Source organism: Schistocerca serialis, chromosome 6 (assembly GCF_023864345.2).
Source record: "Schistocerca serialis cubense isolate TAMUIC-IGC-003099 chromosome 6, iqSchSeri2.2, whole genome shotgun sequence".
NCBI classification, from domain to species: domain Eukaryota; kingdom Metazoa; phylum Arthropoda; class Insecta; order Orthoptera; family Acrididae; genus Schistocerca; species Schistocerca serialis.
This window is the reverse complement of record NC_064643.1, coordinates 293,897,977-293,922,722: the sequence shown is the minus strand read 5'-3', so window position 1 is coordinate 293,922,722 and position 24,746 is coordinate 293,897,977. Positions and strand designations below refer to the sequence as shown.

At 42.8% G+C, this 24,746-nt stretch overlaps 1 protein-coding gene across 3 annotated transcripts in view; it reads right to left on the bottom strand.

The window, feature by feature from the left end:
• LOC126483889 (uncharacterized) overlaps window positions 1–24,746 on the bottom strand; it is a 132,982-nt gene that overhangs the window by 37,531 nt on the left and 70,705 nt on the right. For all 3 annotated transcript variants that reach the window (XM_050107149.1, XM_050107147.1, XM_050107148.1), the window contains 2 exons: window positions 6,681–7,557; window positions 6,389–6,607 (listed from right to left, as the gene is read on the bottom strand). In XM_050107149.1, coding sequence (XP_049963106.1) covers window positions 6,389–6,607; window positions 6,681–7,557 — 1,096 coding nt within the window. The remainder of the gene's footprint in view (window positions 1–6,388; window positions 6,608–6,680; window positions 7,558–24,746) is intronic.

Below are 24,746 nucleotides of genomic sequence, written 5' to 3'. Positions count from 1 at the left end.
GAAGGGACCATACCCGATATTGGAGGTGGTGTCACCTGTCACTCTAAAGCTCCAACTGCCTTTTTGTTCAGTTGTCGTCTATGTCAACTGTGTAAAGCCCTACCTGGGTAGATTTCCTGTATCAACGCAGGTCGATGACGACGAGGACCGACCAAGGGGCAGACCAGCTGCTCCAAAATCCAGGAGCCGAGCACCGTGAGTTCACAGTCCAGACTTCGAGCCCAAGGCGTCGCCGCCGCCAACCCAGCGATCCAGCCCAAGGCACACTTACAACCTCCGTAAGCGTGTGTAGTGTGAGTGAATGCAAGGTGTGTTGCGTTTAGCTGAGTGCATATGTGAATGTGCTGTGCAACATAAAATCGCAGCTATTGTGCAAGGTGCTCAAGTGTAAATAACATCTGTTCCACAGGTCGCCGAAGACACATATTTCTTCATATTCATTGTTTAATTCTAGTGTGTAGTACTTATTAACCACGTTTACTGTAATTCCATTCTTTGTTATGTTAGTGTGTTCCATTAATGCTGTAGACATAGTATCACAGAATGCAGGTGTGTTGTTTGAACCACAATGAGACATTGTAGTCTCAACGCACAGTGCTACAATTGCGCTTAAATATAATTTTTCTGAGATTCACCAACAATTTGATTCTGTTAAAAAACAAATTGATTTGATCCGTTCAATTAAGAATAATGATACAGTCTTGGAAACTGGAACCTCTTTGTATAACAACTGGATTACTGCAAAAATGCAAGCAGAATCCACTATCGCTAGCTATGAGCAAGATATTAACTGTTTCTTAAAACTCTTGGCACATAAAAGCTTGATTAGGCGCAAACATGCCTGGTTTGATTTTGGAGGTAGAGTCCTTAGTACGGTATTTGGTGCCTTAACTAGCCAAGATCTATTGGACATAAAGGATAAAATACTAGCTATAGAGCAGCAGTCTAAAGCAAATTCAATTAACCTTTCTAATGAAATAATTGTGTTAAGAAATATGCAAAAGACTGTTACTAACCACACATTGTTTATTGAACAAATTGTGGAAGAGTTCATTACACATTTTAACACAATTCATGGTGAAATGAATGCAACCATCCGTGAATTATATGCAATTCTTCAAGCTGTGAGTGCACATTTAGATTTAAACACCCTACTGTTAAGAATTACAGACAGTTTATCAAACGTTAAATTTGATGCTCTCAATTTAAGAATAGCCTTAGAAAGTAGTTCAAATGATTTCTTGAATAGTGTTTTATTGCATCCAAACCGATTTTTACAACTGTTGCTGTTGATTGAACATAAGCTAGATGCATAATCTACCATGATTTACCCTGTCAATTCCTACAATTTATATGCTTATTACAGATTAACTACCACATATTCTTTATGATTGAAGATCAATTAACTGTAATTGTTTCTATACCGACTGCCAGACCCAAGCATAATTTTGAAATGTATAAAATTCATACTTACCCTGTGAAATGGAGCCAATAGGTATTCACACAATTTATCAGCTAAAGGATTATTTATTAATCAGTAAAGATAGAAGATATTTTGTTGCCCTAGGATTTTAATGCATCTTCATCAATCATTCCTTAAAAGATATTCTGAAGGTATAATATATTTGTTTAACTCAACTCTCGAAATCACATTTACCTGTAAAACGTTTGACACACCTGAACTACCTTTCACATTCAAATTAACTGGTAGTGGATTAATTCTGAATGTTACGCACTGTGATTTATCATGTGATCTGTCTGAAATGCCTTCTGTATTACCAACCACCTTTTATGCAGATGCAATATTCCCTTTAACAAGGATGTTACCTGTTTATTACAATGAATCATACTTACTGATCTATGCAAATCATTCTCTGTCCAGCTTACCCGAGGATGACAATTTAACTGCGGATATCCATGGAAGTGTAATATATACTAATAATGAGTTAAATTTCTTAGAAGTAGCAACTAAAATTAAGTCTATTGAATCTTCCAATAATGCTAATCCATATTTGATTGTCAGTGTTGTGTTCTTTGTGCTTTTATAGATGTCTCTTGTAAGTACAGCCTATGTAATGTACGAAATTGTTGTCCTGAAAACCCGCTCGCCAGTGCCCATCATAACTGTGTCTGCAAACAGAATAAATGTTGAAGTGCCCCCCCCCCCCCCCCCCCCCCCCCAACGCCGCCATTGGCAAGACAAACGCATGACGCCCAGGAGGTCATCTCGAGCAACCTTCGGTAGCTCGTTTTCATGAGGGAGGGTGATTGTAACGGCAGAATTGTACGGCCGTAGCGGACAGCACCAGTTGCACGCCGTGGCATGTACACAGCCACTGGCTACGAAGAGCAGTCTGAGACCGGCCAGTTGCGAACATGTATCGCTCTCGACACAGTGATGATGGGTTACCAGATGCACGTAACGCATTGTCGCACGGTCTTTATTAATAAATGGTAAAACTAAGTTTTCCGTGTTCCACATTCTGCACTACCCAGAACTACCATCCACGCATCCCATCCTAACAGCAAATGGACGCAATACATTTTACTCGGCCGTACAAAAGACCCCGTTAGAATTGTGTATTTAAATAGTGATTTAGCTCTGTAATGTACATTTACTTTATTGTTGTTTAATTAAATTGTGATTAAACTATGATTTTACTCATATCGATTACCTTGCCAACAAAAAAGACAATGATTCTTTACATGTGTACATGTGTGCCACACACCTGCATATGTTATGAAGAACGGTGTGCCCACTCGAGGGTTAAGAACTACAAAGATTAGTTCATTTTCGATACTATGAAACATACATCTTCCGCTTCAAGCTCTTTGCTTTCCACATTTTGGGAGGAGGCAGTATGGATAACAACAAGCAAAAATGTCCAGTAAACATGGGCTCTAAAACTTTTTTATATTTGCCACTGCAAAATATCCCTTCCATTGAACAAGTGCTCATAGCTCTTAAGGTACATGTATTTTGGAACCCAAGTTTATTGAACTTTTTTTTTCTTATTTTGTTATAAGAAACCAGTTTTCAAAGTCTGTAAAAGGTAATTTAGTTACACCCTGTACATACAATCATTGGATAGCCCCTTTGTAAATGGTTAGAATTGCAATTCTCTGCAACATGTAGAATGAGCACCAAGGTGCATTAGTCTTGTCGCCAGGCCTGATAGGGTATAGTGTAAGGAGCATGAATAGTGTCAGATGTTGAGCAAGAACTGTAATGGATACAGAGACGCTATGTACTTATGTGAGTAAGTCTTATCAGCACCTGAAGGTTTGAAAGGGGCCTCAGCGCAAGTCTCCATTTTGCCGGCTGTTCAAATTGTGAAATATCTAGATTTTTGGTGGATTTGGATGTGATTGGGGAACACAGGAGCAGGCATGCCCATCATCAAGATTCCCGTCAACCATCTCTGACCACTACAAGGAAGGATTTCTGTATTTCACACCAAGCACATTTGCACTGCCTGCTGTCCGAGAACTAGAAATAGATTCTCTGCAACATTTGTGGCACCCTGCACTATAGATCAGAGCTTATCAGCAGCCAGACTAGAGACTTACTGTCCCATACATAGCCTGCCATTACCACAACACAAACAGTGTGGAATGGTGTCATGACTGGGAGCATGGACCACTACTGAATGGTGTCACACTGCACTCAGCAATGAATCACAGTTCTGCATTATCCCACACGACCGTTGTCAGTGAGTATGGTAGCAACCTGGAAGTAGTTCCATTCTTCCAATGATTTGAAGAGGTACATTGCTCCTGGAGTTATGGTCTGGGCAGCCATCTAATATGACTTCAGGTTGGAGCTAGTAATGACTGAGGGAATGGCACAACATTACACCACAGATATCCTGCGTTCTCATGTTACCTCTCATGCAAAAAAGAAAGAAAGAAAAAAGTGTGAATTCTTCAACAGGACAATGCTTGTCCATACACAGCATGTCTCTCTCTTCACTGTTTTCTTTTCTTTTGGGGGGGGGGGGGGGGAGGGGGGAGGTGTTTTGGTCACAAAACATCTAAGGTCATAAGTGACCAGTATAGAACCATTGAATGCTGGGACGGCGAGGGTAAAAAACCATTTCAAGGTCCAATACAGAAAGGAAGAAAAAACAAATCTAAAACATCAAGACATTACAGAAGAGTATCTAAAAGACATCGACAAGACACCGGAGTCACCAGGTAGAAATCAGATCTCTTTTGTCATATTACTGCTTTTTTTAAAAAAACTTAAAACATGAGCCACAGCTCACACGTCATCCACTAAAATGTCCGGCAAAGCGGGTGGCAGCCCGACCCTGAGACGTAAGTGACTAAAATAGGGGCAAGAGGATCAGGAAATGTCTGACTGTTAATGGCTGGCTACAGAAAGGGCAGCTGGGTGCAGGATCGCCACTCAACAAGTGGCGGTGATTAAAGCAGCAGTGCCCTATTTGCAACAGAGCTAACATTATTTCCTCACAGTGAGACGGCCAGGAGGAAGTCGACCAGGCGGTTAGGAGAGGTTTAACTTCTCTGAGTTTGTTTCCATGAAGGGAGCACCAATGGTCATACTGAAGTGACGTGATACGCCAATAGAGAAAAGTACGAATATCTTGTGGGGGAACAAAGTAAGAGACGGGCCAACCGAGATGGACTGCGGCCTTGGCTGCAGCATCAGCAGCGTCATTCCCAGGCATACCAACATGGCCAGGAAGCCACATGATCACTTTGGTTCCCCCATCCGGGAACAATTGGAGGCAGTCTAGGATCCATAGAACGATGGGGTGTACTGGATCTGGATCACCCAGACTCTGAAGGGCACTGAGGGAGTCAGAGCAGATCACACAGCGAGTAAGCTGGTGCCTCCGGAAGTAGTGAACAGCCTGATAGATGGCAAAAAGCTCTGAGGTAAAAACTGTGTGCACTAGTTGAGAAGCTGGTATTGAAACTTATCATTCCCGCCGACAAAAGCACAGCCAACACCATGGGCCGACTTGGAACCATCAGTGTACAAAAATATGCTAACGGCAAGTTGTGAGCGAAGTTTGAGAAATTTGCAGCAATAGGTCAGCTCGGGAGATGAATCTTTCGAGAACAAGCTGAAGTCAAAATGAATACAAACCTGTGCCTGAAGCAAAGGTGGTGAAGGGCTCTCACCCATTCGGAAAGTGACAGGAAGTGTGAACTACAGCTGCTGAAGCAGGTGACAAAAGCGGACACTGGAAGGCTGCAGGGAAGAAACGTACATCTCGTATTCGCAGTCAAGAATGTCATAAAAAAAAAAGGGTCAAAGATTGGGTGGCCCGGCATGGAAGAAAGCTGACACGCATACCTACTGCATAGGATGTCACGCTGGTATGACAGTGGTAGTTCACCGGCTTCTGCTTAGAGACTCTCAACTGGGCTACTACGGAAGGCACCAGTGGCGAGACGAATCCCCAAATGGTGTATTGTATTTAGACAGCATAAGATAGACGGCTGTGCAGAGGAGTAGACAATGCATCCATAATCCAACTTGGAGCAGACAAGAGATTGATAGAGGCCAATCTGGTCAGCTCACCAAGAGGTACTACTCAATACACGAAGAACATTGAGGGACAAGGTGCAGCATGCAGCCAGATAACACATGTGGGGAGACCAACTGAGTTTCCTATCGAACATAAGCCCTAAGAACTTCGTTGCATCCACAAACGGGAGAGCATTTTGGCCCAGTCGCAAGGATGGTGGAAGAAACGCCTTGTACCGCCAGAAGTTGACACAAATGGATTTGGCAGTAGAAAAGCAGAAACCATTTGTGACACTCCACGAATAGAGACAGTCCAGACAATGCTGAAGACAATGTTGCAGGAGACATGTCTGCTGGGAGCTGCAATAAATAGCAAAGTCATCAACGAAATGAGAGCTGGAAATGCCAGCTGGAAGGCATTTCATAATTGGATTGTGGCTATGGCAAAGAGGATGACACTCAGTACGGAGCTCTGAGGCACCCCATTCTCCTGCGAAAAGGTGTGGGATAAGGAGGAAACCACACGTACCCAGAAAACTCTGTATGTTAAAAATTCCCGGATGAAAGTGGGAAGATGACCGCGAAGGCCCCATGTGTGCATAGTACATAGAACGCCTGTCTGCCAACAGTTATCATAGGCCACATTCTGAACTACCCGGAACTACCGCCCACAAATCCCATCCTAACAGCAAATGGACGCAATAACATTTTACTCGGCCGTCCAAAAGACCCAGTTAGATCTGTGATAATGAGGAAATGTCTTTCTGCATTCATTTATAACAACACTTTTTATCTAAATAAAACTAAGCTAATATTATTTACAAATTGCCACTGTATTACGTATGTACTATGTCTCAAATATATATTAAGGTTGTTAATTGGTACCTTTTTTCAGATTCCACATTGGAAGAAAGTGGAGATACTACCATTTTACAAGTAGACTCCTCCTTTTCTCCCTCTGGATTTGCCTCAGTAGACTTGAATTTCAGATTATCGTCTATCCAAATGCGAGGAGATGATATTGTGTTTTTTTTAGAAACAGCAGAATCGCAGTAAGGATGGTAAAAATGATACCCATTTTTATCATGTGCAAGACTGCGCACCCTGCAAGTAATGCTGAGTATGAAGACCTTGTCTCTGAGGGTTGCAAAGTGAAAGAAAATTACTTTCAACTAACCTTCTCCTTATAACATGCCAAAAGGCTTTCTTTTTACGTTTCTGTCTCTCAGTTCCACCATTCAGTTCATGAATTACAGAAGGGTCACTATGTGAGAATACATTTCTTGATGTTGGTGAAAGAGAATTTGGAGAAGGAGAATATGGGGAACTGGGCTGACTGCACGTGTCATATTGAAACATTTTGTTATAAGAAAGTTCAAAATTATCTTGAAAAAACTTTTCTTCCTGAATGCTTCTCTCAATGTTTCTTGAAAATTCTTGCTTTTTTGGAATCTCAAACTTTTTTGGGAAATGATAATTGTGTGGACTGAGATAATAACGCACATCATTTGATGAACGCTCCATTTCCACTGTCTTACCAGGCTGAGAAACAATTTGTTTCGTTTTGTCATCTGTTTTCTTGCAGGCTTGATTTTCAGAAAGAAAGATGGAGTCACCAGGACTATAAGTTTCACAGCCACACATTTGCAGCGAAGTTATAGGTGACAAATAACTGGTGTCTGGTACTTCTGGCATATATGTAGTCTGAGGAGACAACAATTCCTCTGTTGCAAAATTGAACCTGTTAGCTGTAGGAGAAGCAGCTGTCTTTGAAAGGATATCTGTGGCACCTGAAACTGTATCTAATTCTTTGACTCTATAATCCATTTTTGGCATTTCTAAAGGCATCAAGAAGTTGGGGCGAAACTTTTTGCTATCATGTGCTACTTTCGTTTTCAAGAGTTCTACAAGATCATTATACTGCTTTGATTCAGCTATATCAATAGCTGACTGGCAGAACACATTTGTACTGTCAACGAGTGCACCATATGCCAGAATCAGTCTCACAACAGAATAGTGTCCACATGATGTTGCTAGCATCAGTGCTGTGGCTCCTGCAATAAATAGAGAGCTGTGAATCACTTGGATTTTATAAGCATTATTTAAATGAATATTAACTTTTACATTAATTGTCTCTAATAACTGTCAGTATATTTTCACTTGTTCCAAGATTAAAATTTACAAATATCATCGTAAGCAAGGAAATAATATTGCATGGTGCACCTTATTTATGGTATAGGAACAGCTGAAATCAGAAAGTATCATTGAAACTAAGAATAAACTTATGTGACAGCAACATAGCAACAAAACTCCAAACGAAGTAGTAACTAATGTATAATTACTATTACACTATACTGCCTCTAGTAACAGTTTACACATCTAAAAACAAACAACAAAACAATTTCTTCTAAATGTTAATCCACTGAGGAAACTGTGCAAAAAAAGTGTGATTAGAAATGCTTTGTGTAATGTCTGAATAGGTACTTAGACATTAGTTACATAGTATTTTTCTCATAACTTTAGAACTAAATTGACATTTCAACAAAAATAAATTATTATTGGAGGAATATCCTGGCAAATTCATATAATAAATTCTCAGATCCACAGTGAGGTAAATTCATCAGCTATTAATAACTATTTGTAAAAAAGTCTAATAAATATATAAAATAAATCAATCTACCTTCAGAGATCACTTTCAAAGATTATCTACAGTATTTTGTAGGCAAAATAATTGCCAGGATGGTTTGAGATACTCTGATCTGTGAGGTGTTGCTCTATGTGAGCTTTTTCCATGCACTATAATGTTAACTAATATGAGTCAATTTATTACAATGGCTAAGGCTTCGAAATCAGAGGTCCATGAAAAGTTCTTTGGAATTCTGTTTCTTGAGTCACTAGTATCTGTAATGAATGTTTCATACCAGTTAATAACACTGAATATATAACTGTTGTAATTTAAAGGCCCCCAAAGTTGTTTTTTTTTTTTTTTAAGGTTAACCTCTCAGGAACTGCTGTAACAGTTTTGATACAGTTTTCACTAATAGCTAAACTGATTCACAAAGAAGGTTTGTGTATATACATTATTGCCACTACATCAGACAAATTCTCTGGCCATAGCTATGTGAAGCTGGGGAGTGCAATACCAAAATGAGTATATGCGTAAATCGCTGCAAGTCATAGGTTCAGCAGGTAAAATTGGACTGGTGATAGAAGGCAGTACATTGCCAAAATGTCTTGCTATTACTTTGAGTTCATCTGCCAGAATTATTAAGTGATTCGGATATTTTCCACTCAGAAAACCAACAAAAGAAACCAAAATAAGGCCATGCACTTTCCACTGTGTGCCAGAAACAAAGCCATTAATGTGAATTTCATTAGGTCAAAAAATTACAGTAGGATTCACCATATAAGACTGAATTTGGAAGAAACAATAATACTTTTGGGAGATGATTTTGCAGGGAAAAAAAACTGTATGACAAAAGACTAATACTTACAGCTGAGCCTGCTGATGCTGGAAATGTATCTGAAGTGCTTATTTCCCAAGACAGTTGAAGGGTCATAACTTTATTAACATGCAATGCATCAATATTTTACTTTGAATAACACTGACGGTGAGATCTACCTGCCTCTGCCCTGTCATGTTTCCCATTACCTCCCCACCCACTCTTTGCTCCTGACATCTTACCCCTCTACCCCTCTCAACCCTCATATCTTCCACCTTCGCTCACTCCTGTCAATGTGAGCAAGCCTTTAATCTGTCTGCATTATCATGGTGTAGTTCTTTTTGGTATCTATATGGTTTGTGTGTGTGTGTGTGTGTGTGGGGGGGGGGGGGGGGGGAGGGGGGGGGGGCAGCAAGGTTGGCATGCATGCACAAGTTTCATATTAAAAAAAAAAAAGGAATGATAACTAAGAAGCTAATTAAGTCTGTGTTGTGACTCGCCGATCTTTCAAAGTGCCGCCGCATAGTTATGCGCGTCCTCTACATGCGGCGCTGTCTGCCAGCCAAGCAGCAGTAGCACCACCTAAGCGGCCAGCCAGCCAGCAGCTGCTAGACTCGGACTCAGTTATGATTTGACCGTTAAAATGTACACATGTCTTACTCTGTTTACTTGATCTGTGACTTACGTGTATTGAAATACATTTGTTCAACTTGAAGTTATAACAATTGGCGACGAGGATGGGATTGTTCTGTTCCATCGTTGACTCACATGTTTCCATGGCTACTTTAGAGCAACTACTGCAAGGTCTCATAGATCAGCAAATGCTTCTCACAAATGTGATTCATGATTTCGTTGCGGCATCAAATTCGGGGCGTCTCGCGTCATTGTCTCTACCTCCTTTTCCTCCTTACAATGAGACGGCAGAAGACTGGTCTGATTACGAAAAACGTCTTCGACAGCACTTCTTGGCATTACATGTTGCGGACGAACAAACATGTAAGTCTCTGTTCCTTTCATGGATTTCACCTCAAATGTATCGGTTGTTGTCACAATTGGCTCCTTCGAAAGATCCTGCATCTTTGTCCTTTGCTGAAATGTGCTCACTTCTGTCCATCTATTTTCAAAAGTAAACGCATGTGGTAGCCTCTCGTGTTGTCTTTTATCGTTGTCAAAAACAACCGAATCAATCATATCGTGCTTGGGCTGCTGAACTTAATGGCCTCAGTAGAAAGTGTCAATTTGTTAATGAAGTTCACAAAGAATCCCATGCCAATTCCATGGTATGGGATGCTATTATCCCCGATTGGCGCCTGACAAAGAAGTTAGGCAACGTGCCCTTCAGTTGGCAAATCCGACTCTAGATGAAGTTCTATCCATCGCTCCGTCTTTTGAAATTTCTCGTGCCGCCGGAGCGCAAACAGAGGCATGGGGCGACGTCGGGGAACTACAACCTCTGTGTGATGTTGACGAAGCATGTGGCGTGTCCCCGCCAACCAACGTGGCAGCAGTATGCTCCCAAGCACAGCCTCGGCCTAACTGTAAACAAACCTCTATGAAACTGCAGCAAAACCCACAGCAACTTCCTTCATGTCCGCGGTGTTTTACGAAACATTCACGATAAGATTGTCCACAATGTTGGGCCGTGTGCCACAAAAAAAAGGGTCATATGTCATCCGTTTGCAAATCCGACCGCATACATGATGTTCATGAACATGACGCTGATTCTGATTCAGTGTTGTCCATCAATTGTACTTCTTCCCTTTCAGGGAAGTTATTCCTCACTGTCCAAATACTTGGTTGAGATGTTCGCATGCAGGTGGATACTGGTTCTGCTGCCACTATCATCAATTCTCAGACGTATCTTCAGTTAGGTTCTTCAATTCTGTCACCTGTCACTAGGCAATTACGGACTTACAATAAACAGAAGATTTCTCTCTTGGGACAGTTTGATGCTGAGGTATCTTACAAATCTGTCGTTCGCACTGTTCCCATATTTGTGGTAGACCATAGTAACGCGGTGAATCTTTTTGGTTTCAATGCCTTTCGCGTTTTTGGGTTCTCCATAGATGACTCTGTCAATATCATCTCTGATGCTATTCCTTATGCTCAATTGTATTCCTTGTCAACGACATTTTTGTCCCTTTTTCTCCTGGGTTAGGTCGTGCAAACGACTTTGAAGCTCATATCATGCTCAAACCCCCTGCTCGGCCTAAGTTGTTTCAGGCTCGGCCCATTCCTGTGGCCCTTCATGATCAGGTCAAACGGGAGCTGGATCGTCTCACTGCTTCAGGGGTCTTGCTTCCTGTCACTTCCAGTGAGTGGTCCTCTCCTGTCATTGTCGTGGCAAAGCCAAATGGTGATATTCATCTCTGTGGCGATTTCAAAGCCACTGTAAATGCTCAATGCCTTATCGACACTTACCCTACGCCTCGACCTGAAGAAGTGTTCACTAAACTTGCTGGAGGCCAGTATTTTTCTAAACTTGACCTGTAATAAGCTTATCATCAACTTCCTCTCAACGCTGCTTCCCGGTAGTTTCTGGTCCTTAACACGCCTTTTGGCCTCTATCAATAACAACAATTGCCATTCGGGGTTGCCAGCACCCCTGCTTTCTTTCAGCGATTCTTGGAACAATTATTGCTCACTGTCCCTGGGTGTATAAATTACCAGGATGATATTTTTGTCACTGGCTCTCCCACTGACAAACATCTTCAAAATCTCCGCACACTTTTTCATGTCTTACAGACTGCCGGTCTTAAGTGTATTCTTCAGAAATCTAAATTTTTTCAGACATCTATCATGTACTTGGGGTTTCAACTCTCTCAGGATGGTCTTCATCTGCTTCAGCAAACTGTTGCTGCGATCGATGCCCTTCCTCTCCCTACATCTGTTAAGGAACTGCAGGCCTTCTTGGGGAAAATAGCATACTATCACAAGTTTATACCATCTGCTGCTTCGGTGACTCAGCCGTTGCATCGCCTGTTGCATAAAAACATGCCTTTGCACTGGTCCGCGTCATGCGATGCGGCTTTCCAGAAATTGACGACTATGCTGAAACAGGCCCCGTGCCTGGCTACTTATCGACCTGGCCAACATCTTGTTGTTGCCACGGACACCTCTCAATATGGGTTCAGTGCAGTCCTTGCGCACCGTTTTTCTGACGGTTCTGAACAACCCATTGCTTATGCCTCCAAAACGCTCACGGATGCCCAACAAAAGTATTCTCAAATTGAAAAAGAAGCTTTGGCCATTATTTATGCTCTTCATAAGTTTGGTGTTTTTCTCTATGGATCCAAATTTCATCATGTTATGGATCACAAACCACTTATTTCCTTGTTTCATCCATCAACGTCACTTCCTGACAAGGCTGCACACCGGCTCCAGCGTTGGGCTCTTTACTTGTCTCATTTCAATTATAAGATTCATTTCCGGCCGACGGCTCAACATGCGAATGCTGATGCACTGTCTCACCTTCCCATGGGTCCTGATCTGGCATTCGATAGGGACGAACTTTTGTGTTTTGGTTCCCCATCACCGGGGACCGGCTGGCGGCTGCTACGGGTTCTGACCATACCCTTTCCTGGGTTTTACGCTGTATTCAAAAGGGTTGGCCAGATCGTCCATCCGCTATGACTTCTGATCTGTTGCGGAACTACTGCACTTTGCGTTACTGCCTCACGGCTAGGGATGGTGTTATCCTCCTTTCCACCAACAATGCTTCGCTGCGTGCTTTGGTCTTGTGCCTCCTTCAATAAGGGCATTGGGGTGGTAACGCCGGAAATGCATATCCTCCTATTTCCATCTATTGTACTACAAAATTTTATCCTTATTTTGTTACCTGAAGATATGACTTTCTGTGTCTTTATATATTGTAATTGTTTTGAGATATATATATATATATATATGTGTGTGTGTGTGTGTGTGTGTGTGTGTGTGTGTGTGTGTGTGTGTGTGACTTACCAAACGAAAGTGCTGGAATGTTGATAGACACACAAACAAGAAAGGCAACTCACTCACCCATCACAATCTTTCCAGCTAACCTCAACCTCCTCTCATTGCACACAGACCCAGTCTCTCCCATCTACTCGATCTCCCACTTCCAGCTCCATTCCACCAGAAAGCTCAAAATTCTGATCAATACACTTTGGAACCATAACACCCTAATTCAGCAGTTAACCTTTCCACCAAACCTCTCTCCCAATCCGAAACCTCGGTCCTATCCAAAGGCCTCACCTTCAGCCCTACTCCCAGATTGAACCAAACAGCTCTCGTCAAAGATTTACTGTCCTATGCTCGTACTCTCTGCTGGAAATATCACTTTGCACAAAGAAAAATGATCCTAATCCTACTCCTAATGATCCAACTCCCCAAGACACTTTCCAAATTGAACCCTGCCTGGAACAGTTCCGTCTTCCGTCACAATGGGACCCACCTCCCCTTCCTCAAAATCATCCTCTCAAAACCTTCCAGGAATTTCTCACTTCCACCCTTGCCTCTCAATCCTTCTTAAAAAACCTTAATCCTACTCACAACATCACCACTGCTGAAGCCCAGGCTATCCGTGATCTGAAGGCTGACCAATCCATCGTCATTCTTCCGGCTGACAAGGGTTCCACGACCGTGGTACTTGATCGTTGGGAGTATGTGGCTGAGGGACTGCGTCAGCTTTCAGACAACACTACATACAAAGTTTGCCAAGGTAATCCCATTCCTGGTGTCCAGGCGGAGCTTCGAGGAATCCTCAGAACCTTAGGCCCCCTACAAAACCTTTCACCTGACTCCATCAACCTCCTAACCCCACCGACACCCTGCACCCCTACCTTCTTCCTAAAATTCACAAACCCAATCATTCCGGAGGCCCCATTGTAGCTGGCTACCAAGCCCCCACAGAATGTATTTCTGCCTACGTAGATCAACACCTTCAACCCATTAAATGCAGTCTCCCATCCTTCATCAAAGACACCAACCACTTTCTCGAACGCCTGGAATCCTTACCCAATCAGTTACCCACAGAAACCATCATTGTAACCATTGATGCCACTTCCTTATACACAAATATTCCGCACATCCAGGGCCTCGCTGCGATGGAGCACTTCCTTTCACATCGATCACCTGCCACCCTACCTAAAACCTCTTTCCTCATTACCTTAGCCAGCTTCATCCTGACTCACAACTTCTTCACTTTCGAAAGCCAGACATACCAACAATTAAATGGAACAGCCATGGGTACCAGGATGGCCCCCTCGTACGCCAACCTATTTATGGGGCACTTAGAGGAAGCCTTCTTGGTTACCCAGGCCTGCCAACCCAAAGTTTGGTACAGATTTATTGATGATATCTTCATGATCTGGACTCACAGTGAAGAACAACTCCAGAATTTCCTCTTCAACCTCAACTCCTTTGGTTCCATCAGATTCACCTGGTCCTACTCCAAATCCCATGCCACTTTCCTTGACGTTGACCTCCACCTGTCCAATGGCCAGCTTCACAGGTCCGTCCACATCCAACCCACCAAAAAGCAACAGTACCTCCATTATGACAACTGCCACCCATTCCACATCAAACGGTCCCTTCCCTACACCCTAGGTCTTCGTGGCAAACAAATCTGCTCTAGTCCGGAATCCCTGAACCATTACACAAACAACCTGAAAATAGCTTTCTCATCCCACAACTACCCTCCCGACCTAGTACAGAAGCAAATTACCAGAGCCACTTCCTCATCCCCTCAAACCCAGAACCTCCGACAGAAGAACCACAAAAGTTCCCCACTTGTGACAGGATACTTTCCGGGACTGGATCAGATTCTGAATGTGGCTCTCCAGCAGGGGTATGACTTCCTCAAATCCTACCCTGAAATGAGATCCATCCTTTATGAAATCCTCCCCACTCCACCAACAGTGTCTTTCCGCCGTCCACCTAACCTTCGTAACCTCTTGGTTCATCCCTATTGAATCCCCAAACCACCTTCCCTACCCTCTGGCTCCTACCCTTGTAACCGCCCCCGGTGTAAAACCTGTCCCATGCACCCTTCCACCACCACCTACTCCAGTCCTGTAACCCGGAAGGTGTACACGATCAAAGGCAGAGCCACATGTGAAAGCACCCACGTGCTTTACCAATTGACCTGCCTACACTGTGAAGCTTTCTATGTGGGAATGACCAGCAACAAACTGTCCATTCACATGAAAGGACACAGGCAGACAGTGTTTGTTGGTAATGAGGATCACCCTGTGGCTAAACATGCCTTGGTTCATGGCCAGTACATCTTGGCACAGTGTTACACCGTCTGGGTGATCTGGATACTTCCCACTTACACCAACCTGTCAGAACTCCGGAGATGGGAACTTGCACTTCAGTATATCCTCTCTTCCCGTTTCCCCGCCAGGCCTCAAGCTCCGCTAATTTCAAGTTGCCGCTGCTCATACCTGACCTGTCATTCAACAACATCTTTGCCTCTGTACTTCCGTCTCGACTGACATCTCTGCCCAAACTCTTTGCCTTTACAAATGTCTGCTTGTCTGTGTATGTGCGGATGGATATATGTGTGTGTGTGTGTGTGTGTGTGTGTGTGTGTGTGTGTGTGTGTGTGCGTGCGCGCGCGAATGTATACCTGTCTTTTTTTCCCCCTAAGGTAAGTCTTTCCGCTCCCGGGATTGGAATGACTCCTTACCCTCTTCCTTAAAACCCACATCCATTCGTCTTTCCCTCTCCTTCCCTCTTTCCTGGTGAAGCAACCGTTGGTTGCGAAAGCTTGAATTTTGTGTGTCTATCAACATGCCAGCGCTTTAGCTTGGTAAGTCACATCATCTTTGTTTTTAGATATATTTTTCCCACGTGGAATGTTTCCCTCTATTTTATATATGAAGAAAGGGTTACAAAACTACAAAAAGCATACAGACTTACATGGAACCATTACAATAAAAGAAGTATTTCTGTCAATGCCAAATTAAGACATTACAAAACAGTAGTCTTACCTGAGGCCTTGTATGCCTCAGAAACAACAGTAAGCAGAGGAAGAACTAAAATCAAGGAAATGGAAAAGCAAGAGAGGAAAATTCTGAGAAAGATCTATGGGCCAGTTCAGAGACAGGGGATCTGGATAAAGAGACCAACAAAGGAATTTTACGAACAGGCAGAGACAATTACAGACAATATCAGAAAAAGAAGGGCAAAATTCTATGGGCACATTCATAGGATGAATGAAAATAGGCTGACCAAGAAGATTTTTAACATAGTGGTGACGAATAAGGTGAAAACTAACTGAGTAAAGGAAACCATGGAAGACCTCAAAAATCTAAACATCTCCACAGAAGAAATATCAAACAGAGGAAAATACAGAGAAAATAATCAACAAACAGAAATTTGAAGAAACACCAAAAGAGAAGAAATCAGGAAAGAAATGGACAGAAGAGAGGAAGAAGAAACACAGTGAATTTATGAGAGGTTTTTGGGAAGAGAAAAGAATGAGACAGAAAAAAGTGCCATGAATTTGAAATGTACCAATTTATGTACCATATTGTCACTGTGAATATTGATTGTGTTTTAACGCTCTCCTTGATGGGGAATTAATAATAATGTGTGTGTGTGTGTGTGTGTGTCTATATATATATATATATATATATATATATATATATATATATATATATATATATATATATATATATATAGACACACACACACACACACACACACACACACACACACACACACACACACACACACACACACTTCAGGAGATGGAAAAAATTTGTAGTATATATATATATATATACACTCCTGGAAATGGAAAAAAGAACACATTGACACCGGTGTGTCAGACCCACCATACTTGCTCCGGACACTGCGAGAGGGCTGTACAAGCAATGATCACACGCACGGCACAGCGGACACACCAGGAACCGCGGTGTTGGCCGTCGAATGGCGCTAGCTGCGCAGCATTTGTGCACCGCCGCCGTCAGTGTCAGCCAGTTTGCCGTGGCATACGGAGCTCCATCGCAGTCTTTAACACTGGTAGCATGCCGCGACAGCGTGGACGTGAACCGTATGTGCAGTTGACGGACTTTGAGCGAGGGCGTATAGTGGGCATGCGGGAGGCCGGGTGGACGTACCGCCGAATTGCTCAACACGTGGGTCGTGAGGTCTCCACAGTACATCGATGTTGTCGCCAGTGGTCGGCGGAAGGTGCACGTGCCCGTCGACCTGGGACCGGACCGCAGCGACGCACGGATGCACGCCAAGACCGTAGGATCCTACGCAGTGCCGTAGGGGACCGCACCGCCACTTCCCAGCAAATTAGGGACACTGTTGCTCCTGGGGTATCGGCGAGGACCATTCGCAACCGTCTCCATGAAGCTGGGCTACGGTCTCGCACACCGTTAGGCCGTCTTCCGCTCACGCCCCAACATCGTGCAGCCCGCCTCCAGTGGTGTCGCGACAGGCGTGATTGGAGGGACGAATGGAGACGTGTCGTCTTCAGCGATGAGAGTCGCTTCTGCCTTGGTGCCAATGATGGTCGTATGCGTGTTTGGCGCCGTGCAGGTAAGCGCCACAATCAGGACTGCATACGACCGAGGCACACAGGGCCAACACCCGGCATCATGGTGTGGGGAGCGATCTCCTACACTGGCCGTACACCACTGGTGATCGTCGAGGGGGCACTGAATAGTGCACGGTACATGCAAACCGTCATCGAACCCATCGTTCTACCATTCCTAGACCGGCAAGGGAACTTGCTGTTCCAACAGGACAATGCACGTCCGCATGTATCCCGTGCCACCCAACGTGCTCTAGAAGGTGTAAGTCAACTACCCTGGCCAGCAAGATCTCCGGATCTGTCCCCCATTGAGCATGTTTGGGACTGGATGAAGCGTCGTCTCACGCGGTCTGCACGTCCAGCACGAACGCTGGTCCAACTGAGGCGCCGGGTGGAAATGGCATGGCAAGCCGTTCCACAGGACTACATCCAGCATCTCTACGATCGTCTCCATGGGAGAATAGCAGCCTGCATTGCTGCGAAAGGTGGATATACACTGTACTAGTGCCGACATTGTGCATGCTCTGTTGCCTGTGTCTATGTGCCTGTGGTTCTGTCAGTGTGATCATGTGATGTATCTGACCCCAGGAATGTGTCAATAAAGTTTCCCCTTCCTGGGACAATGAATTCACGGTGTTCTTATTTCAATTTCCAGGAGTGTATATAAAAAAATTGGTTTGTTTTGTAAATATTATTTGCATTTTTACTCTGGGTCTCGCGTAGGGAAAATTATGCTATCGAACGATTACATCGATAGGTCGTGTAAAGAACCAAACTGTGTAGGAACTTTGGTGGGGTTAACTCTGCCACGTGGAGTGTGGGCAGAGGGAGAGTCTGGCTGGAGTAGGGCGGCGGAGCAGATGTGTTGTGTGACGCTCCCGCGAGTTGCCGCGCTTTCGGGGTTTGGCAGCATGTAATTGCGCTTGACTTGCTATGATAGTTTCTGACACGGTGTCGCGGATGGGAAGCATTAGCTGGCGCACATCAAGAGCCCGTTTCGTCTGGTGACCGTGTCGAGTAGAAGGCGCGCCAACATCCGGCTTCTGCAACAGCGACGGCCGACAATGAGTGACTGTCGCCACCTCCTCGATCGATGACTTCAAACCTTCAATCAACCAACAAGGAAGACTGGAAGCACGAGGTTGCCCAAGACTAACCTTATTTTATTGAATTTCGTAGTGCTTCAGAAACAAAGTTCACTATTAATTTCAGTCACTAAATTAACCTTCAATTTTCCGGTTTTATTAATTCTTTTGCTAAATTAAGTCAGAGTGTAGCGAAATTTATTACTTCTGACAAACATTCAGTTTTCACACAACACATGTCAACCTCCAGTTGCCATGCTTTTAGTGCTAAATATATGTGCATTAACCTTTCATTTTCAATTATTATAGTAGTTGTCCATGGGACTGGCAACCGTAATTTTCCCCAAATCTTAAATATCTAATTAACGCCAATTAATTGTTAATGTAATGACCGCACATTTACTTTACTTATTAATTTTACCCTTTTCTCAAAATTAATTTCCACAAATTTCATTTGCATTTTTCCTTTGATTTAGATGTAACCCTTTCCTCCCTCTTTACCGACAAATTAACTTCGGTGACGATTGCTTTTCCCAAATTTCCATTAGGTGCACGCGGTTGAATTTTTCACTGTCATGAAGGTTGACAAGTGAGGGGGAGGTTACACGTGTTCTGGACACGAATTTTGCATTGTGCAAATCTCGTAACAAAGTACTGGTTATGAACAGGTAGTTACGTCAGCAAGAATAAGTAGTGGGAGAAAACCTAATTAGATTGAGATTTGGCATTTATATTGAAAATTATTAAAATGAGTGAAGGCAACAATTACCAAAATTTGGTAGACTTGGATGCGGAACAATCGGTCGAACAGTGGGAAACGCACACCGCGGAATCTATTGTTCAGGCTGAGGTGGCTAGCATGAAAGACGCGACTGCCGAAACGCAACAAAGAGCAGAAATGGAATTCCAAACTTCCGATTCCGTTTCGGAATCGGAAGTGAAAATTAAATCTGAACCCCTTGATGACGAATACAGGGGGACAATTAAAGAGGAAGCCGCTATGGAAGTAAAACCGGTAGTTTCCGGGAATTTAACTGATTTATTGAATGTTTTGATTAACGAAATCAAGGCTCAGTCTGCCAAGCAAGAAGCGCGGTCTGCCAAGCAAGAAGCTCAGTCTGAAAAAATTGACAGGAAGCTAGACAATCAGAACAAAGCTATTAATGTTGTTAACAACAATGTTGGAGTTGTTAACACAAAAGTTGATAAAATCAAAGAAGATATTGTTGTAATTAATACCGAAATCGGTAATCTTAAACAGGAAATGATAGGCGTTCAGGCGGAAATTGCGAGCATAAATACTGGTTTTGATTCCGAAATTAGCAGAATCGAGAAAAGTGTAGGAGAAGTAGTTGCTCCAATCATCGAAAATAAGGTGACAGAACAAATTCAATTAGTGAAAAAAGAGGATCAACAAAGGTGGAAACTTTAAAGGCTTTAGTGTCCGAAGTAGATACTAAAGTGAGGGAGCAGGCTAATACCTGTGAAGAGAAAAAGAGGGAGGTGGAAACGCTTGCGACAACCACTCGCTAAGTAATTATGGGAGTGTCGGAAATAGAAAAGAAACTTGACGAAAAACAGAGCTATGTGGCAATCTGTGCACACAGTTTGGAATTATTGACGACAGAGAAGCGGTTCGACCCCTTGAAAAAAGGCGGTATACACGCGACGGATTTCATTAAAAATTGTGAAAGAGTTTTACCCAGGTCATGGACTAATGACAGAAAAATTAATGTGGTTATTGACGTGTTGGCTGGTGATGCCAAGCGCTGGGGCTTAAACCTCAACATTATGAACCTGACTTTTGACGAGTTTAAAAATTTGTTTCTGGCTGAATACTGGTCAGAGCAAAAACAACAAAGTGTCTGGCGCGAATTTGTCGTATCGAGGCCTTTCGGTGCGAATTCGCGTGGCTCGATGAAGGAGTTTTATGAGGGCTGGATCCGCAAGTTGGAATATTTGCGTGATCACCGCACGGAATCCGAAATAGTCTGGGAACTCTACAAGAAACTTCCAGATGACACAAAACGCTACGTAGGAAGCAATTACAAGACAATCAATGATTTTCTGGAAAGAGTTGAGGACGAGGACAATTGGCGCAATAATCGCGACAGTGGTAGAGGCTGTGGTAACAGCAACAGGTTCCACAACAACCACAACAACGATAATCATGGGAATAATGCATACCGCAACCATGGCAGCAATAACAATAATGGTTCGGACCGTAATAACAATCGGAACAATGCAAATAATAACAGGAATGACGGAAACCAGTATCATACTAACGTGATACAGGCTTCACAGAATAGTAATAACGCCGGAGGGTGTGATAAGCCACCTCAGCAGCATCCGAGGAGCAGATCTGCTGGGACGAGACACGGAGACCATTAGCCGCGCCGGTGAGGGGCCGACCGGGCGTGGAGAAATTTTGGCGGCTCAATAACAGGAAAAAACCCAGGTGTCGTCGTTATGAAAATTCGGTATGGAATAATCAACGGCGGGAGAGTGTGCCAGTGTTAAGAGAAAGGAGTGCGCCCACAAGTAGAAGATCAGCTGTAGACACGGCAGTAGAAAATACATTCACTGTCAGTGAGAACAATTTAAGTAGTGTTCTGGAAATCGATTATAAAGTGGCAGCTGTAACACCCACAGCGGAACTGGAGATTGAGTTTAAGAATGATTCGCAATTGTTGAGAGAAGATCAGATGTCGGATAACACGTCCATCATCGAGCGAGGGGATGCAGAGAGGGATGAGGTCTGGTTAAGGCAGTTCGGTCGCTTATACGACAAACTAAAAGATTATAGGGGCCTGTACGTGAGAAGTATTTATGGGGAGCGCGGGCAGGATTTGCCGTGTCTCGTCCCGCAGGGAGATAGTGTTTGTGAAGTGATAGAAAGTTCTGGCCCTAATCGACAGACTTTACCAGAAGTAGTTGATGTTAATGGGGAGCACGAGCAAGATTCGATGTTGAAGTAGTAACAGAAAGTTCTGGCCCTAACCGGCAGACCTTACCGAAAGTTATAGTGGTAGAAGTAGCCGACACATCCGACGCAAAACTTCAGTTTAAACAATGCGAGAGTATTAAGGAGAAAGATTACGAAAATTTTAGTGATAGCCAGACACGATTGGTAGAAAATCACGTAGACTACAGCGTATATGAGGTTAGAACTGACATTATACGGTCAGACGGTAGCAGTGTGGGTTGTGCAGATCCAGAGGAAGTAATTGCTGATACTACTGGGCACATTCCTCCAGGTAGATTGGCAGATGAGATCAATCTGACCAAAGAGGAATCAACGAAGGTGACAATTAGTGAATTGATAGGAAAGCAACACTCACTAGTTGACGAGTTACAGGAAAAGGTTTCGGTATTGGAGGCGAAGCTACAGACTAAGCCTCAGGACAAATGTGTTGAAATTAAAACTGTATGTGAACAGAGGCTGAAAAAGCCGCCAGATAAGCCGGATTTACGATCAAAGCCGGATGTTTTTTTCTGGAATGACCTGGATATAGACAAGGATTTATTGTGGGGAAATAAAGAAACAGTCGAGGATAAGTGTAGACAGATAGTAGTGTCTGTTAATATGCACGGCCTACAACTAAACGTGTTGATTGACACCGGTGTAGAATTCAGTGCTGTATCTGGAAAAATGTTTCAGTTACTGAAAGACAGCCCTGGTATCGTAGTTAACGCCAGTAACAGGAGTGAAAATTATCGGTGCTACTGGGAAGGCCAGTAACCCGGTAACAAAACAGATTTTTGTCAACTTCGAGATATGTGGGGCACGATTTGAACAAGAGTTGTCGTCATGCCAGACTCAACTACGGACGTAATTATCGGGTTAGATTGGCTATTAAAGTACCGTGCAGTGATTAATTGCGAAAGCAAAACTTTGACATGTACGTCACAAGATAAAACAATAGTAGTTAGTTTTGACGAGGCAGGAGATGGTGTGCATAGGCAATACCAGCCTATACACATTGTTAACTGGCCGGATGCCATTGACATAGTTATGAATTTGAACTACTGTAACTAGAGGAATCTCGGCATTGACAATAGTGTAGAAAGTGAATTGGAAAGTATTGTAGACGGTGTGTCAAACGTAACTCACGAACAAAGACGAGGCCTGTATGAAGTAATAATGAGGAATGAGAGTGTGTTTTCAGAGAGACCGGGACTTGTGGAAGGATATAAATGCAAGTTGCATGTAATTCCGCACGAACCATTCTTCGTAAGACCATATGCTATACCGCTGTCCGAAAAGGAAGCAGTGCAACGGGAGGTAGATGAGATAATCAAATTCCCACCACTGATTGACATTAGTATTGGTGTGGAAAAAGATCGTTTGCGAGAGATAATGAAGCTAAAAGCCGCTACTCGCATACGTCGTCATGACGCTAAAGCGCGTTTTGCTAAGTTTGCAATCAGAGACTTGGTACTTGTAAAAGCTCACGAGAAATCGAGCGAGATAGACAGTGAAATCTCTAAATTTAAGTTTGTTTATAATGGACCATATAAAGTCATTGGTATACCTCACACAAATGCTTATTGCTTAGAGTATCCAAGCTCTGGAAAACTATGAGGTATACGGAACGTTGTAGGCTTGAAATTGTACCATCCTAGGATTGATTAATACCACAGAATGGGTAATTTGTACAGTATGTAAATATAGAGTGTAAGATTTAAGGATGTGCCATGTTGCCATGCTTTTGCCTGACCAAGAGCTCGTTAAAGAGTTGTAATTAATAAGTAATTCATTTTGATTAAATGATTTAAGAGTAACTGATTATTAATCAATTGAAAAATCCAAGCTGCTAGTTTAAGTTTTCAGCTGAGTCACGGTACATCAAGGAATGTACATACGATTTTGTAACTAGCTGTAAGATTTAATGAACGTGTGTTTTACTAGTCATTGCCGATGTACTTAGACGCTGTTTTACGTTTCAGGCTAGTACATGCGTGTGATGATGGACAGTGTTGAGATATCCACTGTGAAAGTCTTAATGGACTCCTTGAGGTTACTCGGGAGTGAGATTTTCCGTAAGAATTCAGTGAAACGGATGTTCTGGAAATGCCGTTACACAGGCCAGTGAGATCAAGCATGCCGCACAGGCTGGCACAACAATACGCTGTCGGCATTCTCTGTACTTGCGGGTACGGAAGGCAGAGTTGTTTTCCTTCCCAGACAGCTGATGTGAAAGAATTCTGCGGTCAATATTTATGTTTTTTTTCCAACTGATGTATATTATTTCCTTGTTTAGCATTAAGTGGACTCTCATGACGAGAATATTAATTATGAAAATGTTATATAAAATGTGTATTCTATGTAATTAATTATTAATTTGCGTATTTTGTTCTACCTGTTTTATGACCATGTACTCAGATTAATTTTGTAAATAGTATTCCATTTCTTGATACTGTTAGGAATTTTGCTGATTTTAGAATAGCTAAACCATATTCTTTCTATGAATTTTAATATATTGTCAACCTGTTTTCTTTTATGTAAGATGACAGAGTGGAATAAGGTTACGAGTGTCTCCACTCAATTATTATGGTCTAAAAATTGGTTTATGGTTAATTAGCCAAACGCTAAATTTTCTTGGATGTTTTGAGCATATGCGTTTCTGCTGTTTTTTTCCTTTTTGGACATTTTCTGAGTCTGTTTAGGTTACACGAACATCCTCAGACAATGTGGGGCACGTTTAACGTTGGAAATGCATATCGTCCTATTTCCATCTATTGTACTTCAAATTTTTCACCTTATTTTGTTACGTGAAGATATGACATTTTTGTGTCTTTATATATTGTAATTCTTTTGCTATTTGTGTGTGTGTGTATATATATATATATATATATATATATATATATATATATATATATATATATATATATATAAAACAAAGATGATGTGACTTACCATACGAAAGTGCTGGCAGGCCGATAGAAACACAAACAAACACATACATACACACAAAATTCTAGCTTTCGCAACAAACGGTTGCCTCGTCAGCAAAGAGGGAAGGAGAGGGAAAGACGAAAGGATTTGGGTTTTAAGGGAGAGGGTAAGGAGTCATTCCAATCCCGGGAGCGGAAAGACTTACCTTAGGGGGAAAAAAGGACAGGTACACACACACACACACACACACACACACACACACATATCCATCCACACATATACA